The sequence below is a fragment of the Epinephelus lanceolatus genome, chromosome 22, assembly GCF_041903045.1.
Source record: "Epinephelus lanceolatus isolate andai-2023 chromosome 22, ASM4190304v1, whole genome shotgun sequence".
In the NCBI taxonomy this organism is placed as follows: domain Eukaryota; kingdom Metazoa; phylum Chordata; class Actinopteri; order Perciformes; family Serranidae; genus Epinephelus; species Epinephelus lanceolatus.
Genome location: NC_135755.1, coordinates 10,605,620 through 10,622,368, shown reverse-complemented (window position 1 = coordinate 10,622,368; position 16,749 = coordinate 10,605,620). Strand labels below are relative to the sequence as shown.

The 16,749-nt window shown below is 41.5% G+C and overlaps 1 protein-coding gene across 1 annotated transcript in view; it reads right to left on the bottom strand.

Moving 5' to 3' along the window:
- Window positions 1–16,749, bottom strand: part of dvl2 (dishevelled segment polarity protein 2) — a 36,835-nt gene that overhangs the window by 14,036 nt on the left and 6,050 nt on the right. The window contains exons 2-3 of the mRNA XM_033609805.2: window positions 10,721–10,790; window positions 4,290–4,444 (exon numbers count right to left, since the gene is read on the bottom strand). Coding sequence (XP_033465696.1) covers window positions 4,290–4,444; window positions 10,721–10,790 — 225 coding nt within the window. The remainder of the gene's footprint in view (window positions 1–4,289; window positions 4,445–10,720; window positions 10,791–16,749) is intronic.

Genomic DNA, 16,749 nt, shown 5'->3' with positions numbered 1-16,749 from the left:
AGTAAAACTAAAGAAAAGAACGATAAAAAACATTTGCAGCTATTTTTGTAATATTCAGTATGATTATTATAGCAAGTGATTACATGACTTATTTTTTTGGAGGTAGTAGAAAATCACATTTTTTCTCCTTTTGTCATTAGCCGCAATTTCCTGCAGAAAATCATGTAAAAATGCTGCAATTCATATCACAATTTTTGTTAAATAGGCCGCAAATTCAAATTTATTTATCTTTGCCGCAAGCTCCTGGAGTGACTTAATATCTTGAAAGTTTTTGGGGCTCGCTTGTGAATCTTGAAAAGGGAATTTCACTTAGAAAACTTCAACAATTAGTGTCCTCAGTTCCCAAATGTTTACTGACTGTTGTTAAGAGAAACGGTGATGTAACACAGTGGTAAACAAGCTTTTGTACCAGCTTTATTGGGAAGTGTTGCAGACATCGAATTCAGAATGAGTGTATATTTACAAAAAACAAAGTTTATTAGTTTGAACATTAAATATCTTTTCTTTGGGCTGTATTCAGCTGGATATATGTTAAAAATTATTTGCAAATAATTGCAGTCTGCTTTTATAAACATTTTAAACAGTGTCCCAACTAATTTGGAATCTGTGTTGTAATAATCTAGTATCAGTGAATATGTCAGTGTAGCTCTAATTACTACTGTAAAGTCACTTTTGTCACAGCCACATGCCACTAACATCGTACAGAGAGAGGAGCAAGCAGAAACCAGAAACCATGCCGTCACATCCACAGCTGGTAACAGGCCAATAAACATGTAGCAACAAGCAAATGCCCCCGTAAGCCTCCACGAGGCCGCAGGCTTCAGTACCATGCACACACCGACAAATATGCTGATTACATAGGCAGACAGAGCGCGGCTTGTGGTTCATGATGAAAGCACAGTTTAAAAACAGACTTCTTTATCAGACAGTCAGAGAGACCCTACAATCTGAATTACATTTAATTTTCCAGTGTGAGCAACGGTGCTGATCCTGCTCCAAATACAGCATGGAAAAAACATAGCTAACGTGGTTAATCCTCCTCTGGCTACAAGAACCGCACAGTTAGCGAAGTTAAAAAGAATATGTGTTTAATTTGAAATTCAAAAACCATCAGACCACCTTCCTGCAGCCAGAGGAGACCGACAGGACGACGTCCAAACACAAGAAATGAACGAGAGCTCTGCAGCCGTAATGGGAGGCTGCAGTGACGGGTGTGAACTCCATGTGACCCCGAAACCAAACTTAAAGAGCTCCAGACAACATACTTCTCGAGCAGCTCAGAGCGATGGTAAGAAGCCATTAAAATTACAGATACTTAGTTTGTTTTGGAGACTGCAGGCCCTCTTCATATTGCAGTAATGGTTTCCCCACATTTCAGCAGGATAATATGGATGTTAAAGGATGAAGGAAAGTCTTTCATTTAGAAGATCTTAATTTAATTCTGAAAATGCCCGTGAGGAGCCTGCCTTGTGGTTTCACACTCTTTAAAGCTGTCATAGTCACTATTTTTATTTTAACAATGGATCAAGTGTCTGTGTGTGATGTGAAAGAGATAGATTGTAGTAACAAACCCACAGAGAATTATCGCCTGCCTCCATGCTACCTTAAGCTCAACAATGAGTTTGTAGCCTCTTTCAGTTTATTCTTTTGGTTTATAGTCCACAACATTACAGTTTTGCTTCAGTCTAAACGTTCTCATTAGCGTCAAAGCTCTGTTAACCCCACCATATGCTACCTGCCCATCAGTTAGCAACAGACAGACAAAAGCCACTTTAACACTGCCTGTTCAAGGCGGGAATATTGCACCTTTATGCCACCTCGCCGAAAAGCTGAATGGTGGGACGGTCTTGTTCTCGCCTTGCAGACGGCAGCAGAAGTAGTAACAGCTGTGAAACCGCGGAAAGACAAGACTATGGGTGGGAAGTGTGTGACGTTTTGAAGACATGTTTCGTGTGTGACCCACAGTGGAAGATTTAAAAAGCAGCTGGCAGCAAGTAGCTGCTAACTCAGAGAAGAACAGCAGCCATCAATGTCCACAAACTGGGTAAACAATGAGGTCTCTGACAAGACGAGATCAGCCGCCACATAACAGGGACAGAAAATGATTCATATTACCATGTTATGCCATCGGTGCTGTTTCAAAAGTGCTGCCAATGCATGTGTTGAATGCCACACTAAAAGCCAAGCTTTTGTGTTACATGTCATGCCCGTCATGCCTCTTTTACTTCTGCGATGCTGGCATGTTGCCGCTGTTGTTTGTACCTGAGTCAAAAGAGCAAAGGCGACGTCAGGGAAGGAACTCCGTAGTGGCCCCATAATGCAATCTCACGGTAATAAGGGCTTATGTTAGCAACTAGTTGGTAAACATAGTGGAGCATTTAGCAGCTTTAGAGACCGAATTTTATCTCAGGAGTTGGTGGAGACCAAAAACAGAGCTGAAAGAGAGTGATATATATATATATATATTGGATTTGCATTAGTTAGGTTGCCTGAAAAACAACTCCAACCCAAAATCAAAGCCTTCTTAAAGGGAAAGTTCACATTTTTGACTGGAAGTTGTGCGAGGTATCTAACCAGTCAGTGTATAGGAGATGGTGGCCAACACAGCCCCACTTTGGAGTATCGCTACAGAAGGTAAACAGTGTTGTGGAGGGTGGCAGCAGCAAAGCGTATTTTAGCGACCAAAAAGTCCAAATATCCAAAATATCATTCTAAGTGTTAGGGTGCAACGATACAGGTAGCACATGGTACGGTCAGTATCTTAGTTTTTGGGCCACGGTTTCGGTGCGTAAAGAGAACAACCCCCCCCCCCCCCCCCCAAAATTATCTCTTTATTTTGCTTGACTTTGCACTTGACATGCTGCTGTGTTATTTACATGACAACGCCTGAACGCAACACAGGCTCCACTCCATAGACAGTGTTAAGTGCCGTGTTGCGGGTCCTGGCCGGGCTCAGTTATAACTGTCGGTCAGGAAAATGCGGCTACACTAGGTATGTTTCAAGCAACGTTTACAGGCAGAGAAATTTCTGTTAACTGTTTTCACTACTTCTTCGTTTTATTCAACAGCTAAACCGAAATGCAGAGCCACAACAGTGATTGGACATTAACGCGGGGAGAGCTTTTGTGCAGCAGGCTGATTGGCCATTGTCTTCATACATCCATGGACTAAGCCTGTGGACAGGCACACACACACACACACACACAGTGGCCTGTAAAGCATCAATGCAAAATTAATTGCAAAACTGAAAACCACAAGGGCGTATAGATCCGTGCAGGGCGCACCGAACAGTTCAGCATTTTACCAAGGACAGCTGCATCCCTACTAAGTGTATGCTATATTAAGAGTATTTTCAACACTTTACCTTGCTGTCAGACGGCCCGTTCCAACAGCAAAGGGCAAGGTAAAGCTGCGCAAATAGTCTAAATATTGCGCACACTTTAAGGTCTAGTATGGAGGACTTAGTGGCATCTAGCAGTGGGGTTGCAGATTGCAACTACTTGAAACTTCTCCTGTGTGTGCCGACACGAAAACCCTAAGGGCCCGGTCCAGAGCCAGTGTTTGGTTTGTCCAATCTGGGCTACTGTAGAAACAACGTGGTGAACTTGGAGGACCAACTCCCTATTGTAGCTAACAACAATTCTTATTTTCTTATATTCCATTTCTGCCAATATATCCACTTGAATCCTACACACTGGACCTTTGATGCTGATGCTTTTAAGTTGCTTAAATATGTTTTCTTGTTGTCCTTGTTCACACAAGAACATTTCTTAGCTTCCCTGGCTGTACTCCTGTCTGCTTCTCCAAACTGGAGACAGCCTGACAGCCATCTACTAGCTAACACACTATCTATGGGTAAGAACCTCATACAACCCAACTTTGAAAAATCCAAACTATCCCTTACAGTATAGAACAAAAGCCAAAAACATCTTCAGACTGTGTGTAAGAACATTAGAAATCCAGGTCGGTTGTTAAATGTTCTGAGAGCTTCTCCTGGTACTGGACATGTTAATAACAAGGGAGGCTCCAGCTAAGATCAGGTTCAAATGAGCTGTAGTATTCCTGCTATTCTTGTAGTAAGGTGATACTGGGAGTGTTTGTGATATTCAGGAAAACATAGAGTATCTGCTTTACAGCAACGGGAGAAGCACAAGTGTACGATGAGCTTTAACGTACCAGAGAAATAAATGTGCAGCGTTTGGCTGTGTGACGCCGCTCCTCAGGTGAATATATATCTGTAACGTATAAATGATTTAAATAGTGAAAATGAGTGAGTGTGCTTTGCTTACTGGAAGGAGGGCGGTCTGGAGTCCCCGATGCCCCCGGTCCTCTCTGCAGGTGGGGGTGGGAGGGGTGGAGGAGGGGGCGAAGGCTGGGTAGTGGTTTCCACAGGGGGCACCACTGCCACTGGAGGCTCTGCTGTTGGAGTGTCTGAAGATACCAGCTGGAACAAAGAGACACAAAAAAACATGAAGACACAAAAACAGCAGAGACAGGATGTGGAGTGAGAGGGAGAGAAACTGGCACCAAACAAAAAGGTACAAATTGAGAACAGGGCAGAGAGACGAGAGGGTGAGAAAAGGAGAGGAATGAAAGGAGGAGGTAGGGAGGAGGGAGGAGAAGCGGGTAAGATGTCAATTACTTTGACACACAAACACTGTACTCTTTTCAGATGGACGTCTCAAGGGCATAGTGAAACGCTATCCCACACTTAACCTGTCTCTCTTCATTATACAACAACAGTGCCTACAAGCACACACACACACACACACACACACACACACACACAGAGGGAACACACATCAACAATTAGGATGAATGCCAAACAGCATCCAATTACCTGAACATTAAAAACACACAGGAAGGGAAGAAGATGGAGTGAGACAAAAATAATCTGGGCGTATTTAGATAAAATATAAGGAAGATATAGTCTATTTAATGCTGGGAATGTTCCAGATCCATGCACTTTGACACCAGAGCACTTAGAAATAACTACACACATATTTTCAATCCATAGCTGTTGGCAGTTTGATGCATTCAGTGATTTCCTGATTGGATTTGACTGGGGATATTTCAGTTACAATACCAATTTTTACTAGTGTGTGAAAAAAGATTTTCAGAGAAGTGATACTGTAAATTTTGCAAGGAATTAATTAAAATAAATAACTAAATTTAGAGCAGGAATAAAACTGAGTATTTTATGACTAAATGTTTCTAGAGCAGGACAGCAAAAAGACAATATAAACTCAGTATCTCACTGGAAACAAATCTAAAATGTCAATAAAATAAACATATTCCTGACGTCACAATACTGAGTATAGTTTAGAAAGAATAAAGAACACAGACATCAGACACTAGCCCCTTTTACACTGCCAGATTTTCTGCGAATGTTGGGCCGTTTTGCAGGCAAGCTGCGAGCGTTTAGACACACAGAGCCGGATTGGCGAGTTGATCTGAGGTGCCCAATTTTCCGCCTCGTAGGGTAGTCATATTGGCGGAACCTTTTTGGTTTAAAAAGAACAAGGCGTCTCTCCGCCATGGGAGGAGCTGTTGATGACGCTGGTGGTAGATTAACAGGAAACAGCTGATAGCAGGAATTAGCGAGCAGAGGGAAACACAAACCTGACAGACACTGTAAAGATGAGCAACTGGGGAGACAAGGAATTGCGCGCCCTCCTTGAGAAGCCTCGGCGCACAGACAGCAGGAGGAGAGGCTGCAACGTGATTATAAATTGCACCAATACGTAAAAAAAGTAAGCCAACAGTTACAGATAAAGGAACAGGTGACGTCGGAGCTTCTCAACACGACGGTCGTTGATAATTTAGCACCATGGCCTGTTTACTAAGGCTTCACACAAAGCGAATATTAAAAGATCAACCTTGGATTTTATGAATCAATATCGGGTCACTGAAATGATCAATTTAAATCAGATGAATCGATTATTTTAACCCAGCTCAAGTCTTGTTGTCGCTAACCAGGAACAGGTTGAAACCAGGCAGGTCTTCCAGCTCCAGTATTTCATTTATGCTCGCCATAATGTGACTGACTCCCAAACTTGCTAGCTAGCTTGTTGTGCTAACTTTAGAGCCTGTTGCTAACTGCGCAGACGCTTCTCTGGGTGGTACTTGCATTTATGAACTTTGGTTCTTCAATACAGAACATTACGGTCAGGTGAGCCGGTGCAACCAATAAATATGTTCAGTTGTGCTTGACAGATTTTTGGTTGCCAAAATGGTTGCACTCTGGAGCCCTGTATTCCGGTTTTTGCCCCTATTTCTACAATAATCCTACCATGCTGTTTACATTGCCGTTTACATGCAGCCGTGCAGACTCCAATTAACGTAAAATTCCCCCATGCCCTAATACTGTTGTCAAAAATATAAATTCACCGATGCACAGATTCTGACTATTTGAAATAGTTTCAATACTTATTTTCTGCAATGCTGTGCCCTCAATGTAATTTTTTTTCTCCTGTGGTGTCAAAAATGGTATCGAATGTCAGTATTTTTCAAGGTACTGTATTGAAGCTAGAAATTCCAGTATTGTCACAACACTTCACCCTCATAAACAGTGTGTACAGAAAAGTGGGCTTTTCTTTTGGGCATGCATCTCTACCCCAGCCTTGTGTACAACGCACAGAGCTGACTATGAACAGGCGAGAGGCCATGAAAGTTGAGACTGAGCTGTATGCATGCCCCAAGAATGCTCCTAAATCTGAACAATACCAGCATATCCCACATGTTTTAATCAGAGAATACTACATTCAGAATAAGGCCACACAGAATGTGTTGTTCACATGACCCAGATCAAATTCCTAATACCGTCATGTTTGGAAGAGTATCAGAATATTAGTGTGCATGTAAACACAGCGAGCAAGTTCAGATAAAAAGGCTTTGCATTCCCCGTCAGAATAACTCAGCCAAATGGAGTCTATCAGCCTGAGCAGACTGAGTCACTCCCTGTTCCCCTCCCCACTAATGGCTATGTGACTATGAAACACTCGTCTTCTGGGATCTCTCCATCCGTCTTGGCCCGCAGATCACATATCAGTCCCTCTGGTCTCCGAGCTTTGTTCTCCCTCCTTTAATGCCGTCCCTCCTTCTTATGCACTTAACAGATGCTCCGGCCTCAAACCTGCTTATCTGGGCCCCACGTCCCGACGGTTTTGTCTCTATTCAAATGAAGCTCGCAGGGTGGGGTCGAACAACTGGGCTTTGTACTGGAGAGATGGAAAGTATGAAAACTGTACCTGGCAACTGGCTGTACTGTAACTGGTGACGAGCTGTGTTGCTTGAGCGTCCATTAACACAGTAAGACAGTGAAAGCCCTTTTGGCTCCACATGTTGCATGGTCACATAACCACTGTAATGTGCAGATTTGTTCAATTATGTCATGTATCTGCAGACTTAGTGACATTCAAATGGCTTTAACAGCATTACAGACCATCCAGGCCTGACTTGAGTCTTTTAGGACTCACAGCAGCTATAAAAACTGTCAAAACTTGTCATGAAGACCGGAAAATATGTCCTTTCCTTCCAGTTATTGTTACTTCTTTTAGGATTCTTACTGAAAGAATATTATGGCCGACTGCCTGCAAAAATGTAAGGCCTAAAGAAGTGGTAACCTGGGTGAAAAGGAACCCGTCAGGACTAAAAACGGATGGACGTAATACCGGAAATATTCATGACGGGGATAAAATTGAGGGGAAATAGATGCAGCCAACAGCCAATGGTTTAACTTGGCTCTTGTGCTTTTTTTGTGAAATATCCTTAAATCTTATGAATAAAAAGCAAGAATAATATGTCATGAAATTAGACTAGTATGAAGACCATTTAAAACAAAGTAAATATTTTAAATACAGAATCATTTAAACTAAAAAAAGAGCAGACAACACGTTTAATGGATGCAAAAGGAGAACATTTTTAAAGTCTAGCTCAGCAACCAGAACATGTTTTTGGCCACGGTGACTCAGGCTGTGGCCAAAGCTCCGAGATGATTTCTCTCATGGATCTTGTGAGTCTGTTTCCTCCTGTTTGACCTGGCTGGACAGTTAGTCTGGTGCAGCTTTCCCACTCTTTGCAGGAGATTTTTGCCAAACGCTCACTAAAGCACGAGCCCAAAGTAGATGTAGACGTAGATGTTGCAAAATGATATACAGTGCTGTAACTCTGATGGCTCAAATTTAAAGTTAATTACTTGGTTTTACTGCTGCTCGTTAGACAAGATCATTAGTCAGTGGGAGGTCTGGGGGAAGGCACAGGAAAAGGAAACATGGTTACTGAAAACAGCCTCTGGCTCCTGCTGATGTTGGCTGTCTTTTGAGAGAAAAGCCAGGTCCTGATGATTTTACAGAAGCAGGGCTCGACTGTAAGGCTTCTCAGCTCATCCTGTGTCACGTTCCCTCTCTTGTAGGGAAGGTGGAAGAGAAATTTACTTCCCCTGTTGGACACCCCTATGTACTCCTCCATATTCGACTTGAAATATGCCTTTTCCCCCCATGATACGTCCAACCCAGACTGCTTTAATTGCCCAATCAGGGCATGTGTTCGTGGCAGCGATGTTCCCTCCGGCCAAGTGTCAGGGAACGCACCAAGAAAAACTAACCTTACAACAACTGCACCGAGTTGAAAGGAAAACAAAGATTCATCAACAGCTGGAGAGATGAGTTGGAAATTTCTGCAGCTTTTGCAGGGGGCAAAACCAACTTGTCAAACATGTGAGTGATGTAAGGGAGCTAGCATTAGCAGCTGTGTTAGCACACTAGGTAACGTTAGCTAAGCACCAACCTGGAGAAGTGTGACCTGCTTCCAATGAATCAGAACTACACTACTACAGAACACAGAGTGTGATTACCGACCTAGCTGCCAAGATGAGTGGCACCACAGTGGCAGCAGATGAGACACCTTGCTTGACTCGTTGTCAGCAAGGAGAGATTTATGCATGGTGCGCTTTTTAAGAATAATAAAACAGGGGATTTGTTTTGCATTAGTCAATGTCCAAAGTTAACTTTCTGATTCACCGACCAAGCCTGGTAGATAAGAATCCACTGGCCAAGCATTTTTTCTACAAACTAAAATAACTGTCGCGAGCAGGAGCACCAGACCAGCAGCAAGTGATAGTTTATTTCTAACATGAAAACGTTTTACTGGCCAAATTGTATGCACATGGGTAATGACTTTTGTATTTAATTATTTAAAAACGCTGCAGTAGAACAACTTCAAAATGATCACAGAGGTACCAGGGGAACTGTTGAACAAGAATATTATGGGGTTAGCAGCTTAATTTGATTTTTAAATAGAATTTAGCATCTAATTATTAAAAATGCTGCAGCAAAACAAGAAAGTAATGACAAATAAATAAAAAATAGAAACTTTCACTTTTAAACGACCTTCGTGGACATTTGAGTGTAGATTACTGAGTTTACAAGGTGCACTTGAATGCACCATGGTTGCCATCCACAGGCTTTGCCATACAATGCAATGTAGATTATAGAATTTACAAGGTGTACCTGAATGCACCATGAAGTCCCTGTCACTGTGCGAGTATGAAGCTAGTCTCTGACACAGACGACAGAAGCAGCGACATACTTTTTATATTACGTGACTATTTTAGTACAAACATTTACCATCCAGCGTGGCAGCTTCTGAGACTTGCTCGCCAAACAGAAAATCTACCTGCATTTGGCGCTAAATTTCGAACCGTGATTGTTATAAGTGACTATAAAAGTAATTAGCATTAAAAAGTAGGGCTGCCTCCAACTAAGAATTTTCCTAGTTGACCAATAGTCGTCATTTAGGTCCATTAGTCGACTAGTCGCTTGCATGTTTATGATATTAATTTAATCATAAATTATATATTTTATTTTTGAGCTGAAGGTGTGAGAAAGAATAGTATCAGTAACATTGTTAACACTGTGCTACATTAGAGAGAAACCGGACTAATGAATCTTCATTAATATAGGCCTATATTTTATCTACAAGTGCACGTCACACACTGAGCGAGCCGCCTGTTAATGACGCTGTGGGCTAATGGGCATGTAGCTACTTCCATGTTTCAGATAATACGTCATGTTTGTAGTCGACCAATGAAGATGAGTTTACATATCACCTTGGGTCCGTCCTTCACCTTCTCAAAATGATCCCACACTTTGGATTTCCTGCCCGACATGTTATTAACTAGCCTGTGGAATAACCGCAGGTACCAGCCCTGGAAATTAACCTGACTCCTGTCTGACTGCTGAGCGTGGACACTTCCTGTGTCTGTCCTTTCAAATTAGATTCCCACATGGTCCAGTCATATAGGTTTTGAAATTTTGTTTTTGGTTTATTTTTTCGCTGACCGCTGAAATGAGATTTAACGTTGCTGACCTGTCATGACAGCTAACCACGCACACTTCTCTCCCCGTGGAAAGCAAGTCCAAAGGTGGAAACATCACATAAAGCCACTTTAATAACATTCATAAACTAAATAATTTATATATTGACACAGTTCAGATACTTAAAAAAACTCCAAGTACATTATTGTCATTTTTATACATTTGTAAATTTACCTTTCTGAGTAACAAGCACCTTCAATAGTTAACGTCAAACCCTACAGAAGCCTCAGTGGCAAACTACTTAAATTAGGTCATTAACATATTTAGAGCAATGGTCACCAGTGAAATCTGGATACCCACCACTCACACACATTTACACATGCTACAGGTTTACAGTTTCTCACCCATGAAACCACTCTGCCGTTGAAACATGGCAACTTGGCGCTGTCATCGGAAATCTCTTCCTTCACCACCCTGAAAAACAGAGAGACACGGTGAGCTTCAGCACGTATAAATTGTTCTACCTTCATAACACCGTGGCATGATGTGTGGACTCTGGAGGAACGAGGGCCGAACACAACACCGAGGTTAAAGTCGAGTCATAAAGAGAAAAAAAGTGAAACTGCGGGGGAATTAAACGGTTTACATTACTGACACATTACATAAAATATATCAGGCTATGACAACAACACGGCCGAACTAAACCACACGCCGGGCTTAGTTCTAAAATATGACCAGAATATGTTTTGACAAGTTGTTCTTGTTCGCTTGCCATATTCCTTCTACATGTGTTACCAGGTGTTTTATGCATCAGTCTGGGGCTAACACAACTGACTGAAGTAGCTCCAGCTGAGCTATACTTAACTTTATATCACATCAACACAGCAGCCGTAAATTTCCTTCAATATTTCAACTTTAATTCACCAGAAAGGGATTTTTTTTATTATAAGGACATCTGTTTTTTAAGCCAAGATCCTGATCTGAGTATCCAGTGATTCAGAGTCCAGTCCAATACTTTATCAAATATGTATCTGACAAGTTTAAATAACAACTGGAGAATACTAGGAGCCCCAGTACTAATCCTTAAGAGCGGCTCAGGACATCTCTATCATCTGTGCACATGACAAAGAAAGCATGTAAGTGAATCCACTCTGCCTGCCAGGGGAGGATGGAAAGGAAAACATCCGATTACACTGATTGTAATTTCAAATGACTACATTGATATATACCAAGAATCAAGTAGGTTTGACACAATTAAAAATCTTTGTGGGCGGAGTTAAAAAGACGTTTTCCATCTGTTGGCCTCTCGAATCTTGTGCTGGAAAATGATTTAAATATTTTAATCTTATTTATGCACAGAGCATCAACAGAGAGGCTGAGAGAGGGAAGGAGTGAGAGACATTCGTACACGTTACACACGTCTCATACATGAAATGTATGTTGTTGCCTGTCGCCTGCATCCAGGCGCTGTCTCCATGTCACATAGTAGAATAAAACTACCAAGAAGAACAGCGACATGCTATGATCCACCTCATACACAAACTGCACGTGTGCTGCGGTAACTTCATCCATCTCACAGACTGATTTAGCATAACACGTGCAACATATAGACTAGATTAAACAGAGGAGCAGCTCTGTGTGTCCGAGTGTTGATGGAGAACTAAGCCCCTTTTCCACCAACATTTCCAGGAACTTTTATTACCAGGAATTTATCTACCTGGGTAAAATAATTCCTGGTAATCTGTGTGGTTTGCATTTCCACCACACCTCAAAGTTCCGGAAAATTTATTCAAATTACCGTGATGACGTAGATGATTTGGCATGTGTCCTGTATTTGGCTCCATCAGCTTGGCTGGTTACATGCTGGTGTAGAGAGTTGGGACTGTTTGTCTCAGTCAGCAGCTAAGTTTAAAAGTATTTTAAGATAAGTGTCAAACTAAGTTAGTCTACATACAGACAGCTGTCATTAGAGCTTATTAGTAATAATTCATTATCAGCAAAAGTAGCGTGCTTTTTTCCCAGAGTAATTTGTGGAAACGCACCAAGGCTTTTCAAAAGCCCGGGTAAATGACAGAAGTTCCTGCGGTGGACAAGGAGCTCTTATGAATGAATGAGTGGGGCGGGTGTTGTCTAAATTTATATCTTGCTTGAAAATATTAGGGCTGTAGTCTCCTGGTTGACTAGTCGATTATTTGGTCACTATGCTCTCGTCCGACCAAATTCTCATTAGTCGAATAATCGCTAATAGCATTTTAAATCGTGTGTGTGATTTATACTTCGGGATTTATCCTGGCTTCATATGAGCAGAGGAAACCTCTGCTCGTCGCTAGGCTAATTTATACCATGTAAAATGCCATAGGCTGGCGCTAATAATGTTAGCATATTGTATTTGCTTGGAAACATGTTTAGTATAAGATAGTTGTTTTGTCAGTGAACCTTGTGAGTTGTAACGGAGCTGAATTTTGTAGCGTTACCTTTGTTAAATGTTGCTGTTGTCCCTGGTTTTATATGAGTGGAGGAAAAGATAGCTAGATGCTAGGCTAGTTTATACAATGTAAAATGCCATAGACTTGTGCTAATAATGTTAGCATGTTGTATTGGTGGGGGAAATGTGTCCAGATAAAGACAAGTGTTTGTCTGTCAGTTCTGCGAGTTATAGTGAAGCCAGTTTGCGTACTTGTGTTTGAAACTGTCTCTATTAAGCCATGTTTAATGTGTGTTTAATGTGTGTTTTGAATCAACTATATAAATAAAGTTTGATTTGAACTAAACTTTACAGCACTTAACACAGTCCTCCACCGCCGACTAGTGTTTTGGAGGTGTAACTGCAGAGTGACACAGACACACCACCGCAGAAGTAAAAATATTGGCAGATTTTTTTTCCCCACGACTAATCGATTAGTTGAAGATTATGTGCGACTTTAGTCGACCAAGATTTTCTTTGGTTGACTACAGCCCTAGAAAATATATTGTTATATCGTACAGTCATTATATCGACCAGCTCTTCTGGGTGTGTTAGTCCGACGATTTAGCCTAATACAATTTCAATCAGACTAATATGTTCACAAGTGTTTTTATAAGTCTGATTTTAGTCGGACTTACACAACAAATACATTTTCTCTAATGTCATGTGAACACAGTGAGTGTATATCATGATGTCACCCACACAAACTGCCAAGTTTTACCACATTATCTTCTTTTGTATTAACTTGAGGAAACTGTTTTTGTCTTAAAAGTATTTTATTCTTTATGATCAATTACCTTGTGTTGGATTAATGGAGTTCATCTTAAAGGGGACCTGCTATGTTCATTTTCAGGCCCATGCTTGTAGTTTGGGTTTCTACAAGAGCCTTAACGTCTTCCTCATACTATCTGTCACCCTCAGTCTGAGAGGCTTTGTTTTAGCGCCTGTCTTTTTAACCCCTGTGACGAACTATCAATAAAAATGTCTAAATCAAAATCTTTACAACCAGACATGTAGCAGCAGGAATATGATCTGAAATGGGGGATACATTAACAACATCGGCATCCAATATTACGCTTCCCTGGCGTTAGCATGTAGCTACATGTAGCGGCGTATGTAATATAAACACTTGTGGTAACGTGCCTGGAGCGGATGACTAAATACATAAATCTGTCATGAGCTGATGTCAGCTTTGGTAACAGTATTCAGAACGGTTTGAGGTTTTTGCTCACATGGATTACTTTTACCTGAGTATTTAAAAGTGTGACCATGTTTAATATGAACATCCAACATTGTAATATTATATATAAGACAGAAAATAAGCACATTAGGTCCATTTAATGTAATTTGCAGTGTTGTAAGCGGTTTAACTGACCATTTAAAATCAACCATTCACACATCTAGCTTTAAAATTTGCATCACAGAAACAAAATCCACTCCTAGTGAACGTACAGTGCTATAACTGGGATTATACTGTGGTCTAATCGCATTACCAAAACACCACCCACACCATGAGGCTATAAATTAGCTCAGCAGATATCAAAGACAAGAACAAACAACCTTAATTTGCTTCCACCACTAAGTGACAGACGCTATGGAATTTCTTCCGTCGTAGCAATGAGCTAAAACACACACTAACTGCCTTTGTGTCTCCTCGACAAATTACACAACCCGGTCAATTAAATGTGCGTGAAAATCCAATACACATAATAACCTCTCAGTAACAGCCTAGTGTCCACATGGCCAAAGCTCCTTAAAGGCAACACATCCGTCTGGTTATTCTTCCCTTCTCCATAGTCTTCCTCCATGTTAGTCAGAAAGACAAACACTCGGCTTCAGCTGTGTAATTTCCCCCCCAGCAGTCTGTGTTATTACAGTAGTTTACCGGGACAGGGGCCGGGCACAAGTGCCACAGAGAGGACACTTGACTGCTCCAGCTCCTCCAGAAAAAGTTTTCCAGCTTCATGTGCCAGTGTGCGAGGCTTGGTTAGGCTCCACTGGGGCTGTCGTAAGCAGCTGTTGAGAGCTGGTTTTGTGGGTGAGTGTAAGCGTACGGCCGGATTGTTGTGGGCGCTGGTGGGGAGCTGCTGCAGGAGGACTTTTGGGAGCCGTGTGTGTGTGTGTGTGTGTGTGTGTGTGGCTACTGAATGTTCGTTAACAAGTACTTCCTCCATCTGATTTATTTAAAGGGTGACTTCGGTGTTTTTCAGTGGGGACTCTATTTTGCCATGTTGTATATTTGTTGTGTATTAAAAGTGTTTTTTTGCCACGGACAGGCTCAGATTGTTTTTTTAAGTGTCTGACAACATTATTTAAAGGATCCCTGCAAAGACAGACCTTTCTGTTTAAGAGTAAGATCATTTTGTTTAACAAGAAACAGCCCCGAAATGACTATCACCAAACCCACCAGACTTAATTTAAACGTTCATTCATTCATCCATCCATTTTCCGTAACAGCTTATCCCATTGTATTTTTACTGGAGGCTGAATTATCCGCAAAGGTCTCTTCCTCCCCAAAACAAACAGACCAGGTGATTAAAACCGGGACTGTACCCGACCCAATGTTCAGTGTGACAGCAGCATTCCTGTGATATAGTAACCTAACTACGCTAACGACAGATCAGAAACGTGCAATCAAAATCACATCAAACAAAAGCCAGAGACTGTGTCGTATTTACTTGCTGTGAGCTGTAAATTCACCACTTCCGAGCAGAAGAGAGAAGTTAATGTTATCTCAGAGCTTTACGGTGCAAAGTTTCTCCTCCTCTGTGCCGCTGCATCATGTCCGCAACTGTCTGTATGACAGAGTAGCGTGAGAGTCAAGCAAGCTACTCTGCAGAAAAATCTGGGGAACAAAATGTCCCTGACGATTCCAATCTCCAACGTTCATCGGGCAGCCCTAATAATGATTAAAACCAGTTTACATGCTGAATAAAGCAGTTTTGTGCTATGTTTCATGTTATATCATGTTTTTCTCTGATAATTTCAGATCCAGACATCCAGGAGTTTTTTTCCAAGTGTTGAATTATCCACAGAGGTCTTCTCCTCTCCACAGCAGGCATACCTGGTGACTAAAACCAGTCAAAACACTGAAAAAAGCAATCGGTGCGTTGACATGCGCATAGCTCGGCTAATCAGTCAAGTTGGACTTCTCGTCTTGTTTGATTATATACGAATTATCTAGGTGCGTTAGTCGAGCTATGGATAGTCCAATTTTAATCGGACTAAGCTGTTTACATGCATTTAAAAGCCCGGTTTCATTCGGACTAAGCAGTTTACATGCATTTACAAGTCCGGTTTCAGTCGGACTAAGCTGTTTACATGCATTTACAAGTCCGGTTTCAGTCAGACTAAGCTGTTTACATGCATTTAAAAGTCCGGTTTCAGTCGGACTAAGCTGTTTACATGCATTTACAAGTCCGGTTTCAGTCGGACTAAGCCGTTCACAGTCAGACTAGGCTGTTTACATGCATTTGAAAGTCCGGTTTCAGTCGGACTAAGCTATTTACATGCATTTAAAAGTCCTGTTTAGAGTCGGACTAAGCTGTTTACATGTATTTGAAAATCCGGTTTCAGTCGGACTAAGCTATTTACATGCATTTAAAGGTCCGGTTTCAGTCGGACTAAGCTGTTTACATGCATTTAAAGGTCCGGTTTCAGTCGGACTAAGCTGTTTACATGCATTTAAAAGTCCGGTTTCAGTCGGACTAAGCTGTTTACATGCATTTAAAGGTCAGGTTTCAGTCGGACTAAGCTGTTTACATGCATTTGAAAGTCCAGTTTCAATCGGACTAAGTTGCTTACAGTCAGACTAAGCTGTTTACATGCATTTGAAAATCCGGTTTCAGTCGGACTAATATATTTACATGCATTTAAAAGTCCGGTTTCAGTCGGACTAAGCCGTTTACATGCATTTGAAAATCCCGTTTCAGTTGGACAAAGCTGTTTACATGCATTTAAAAGTCCAGT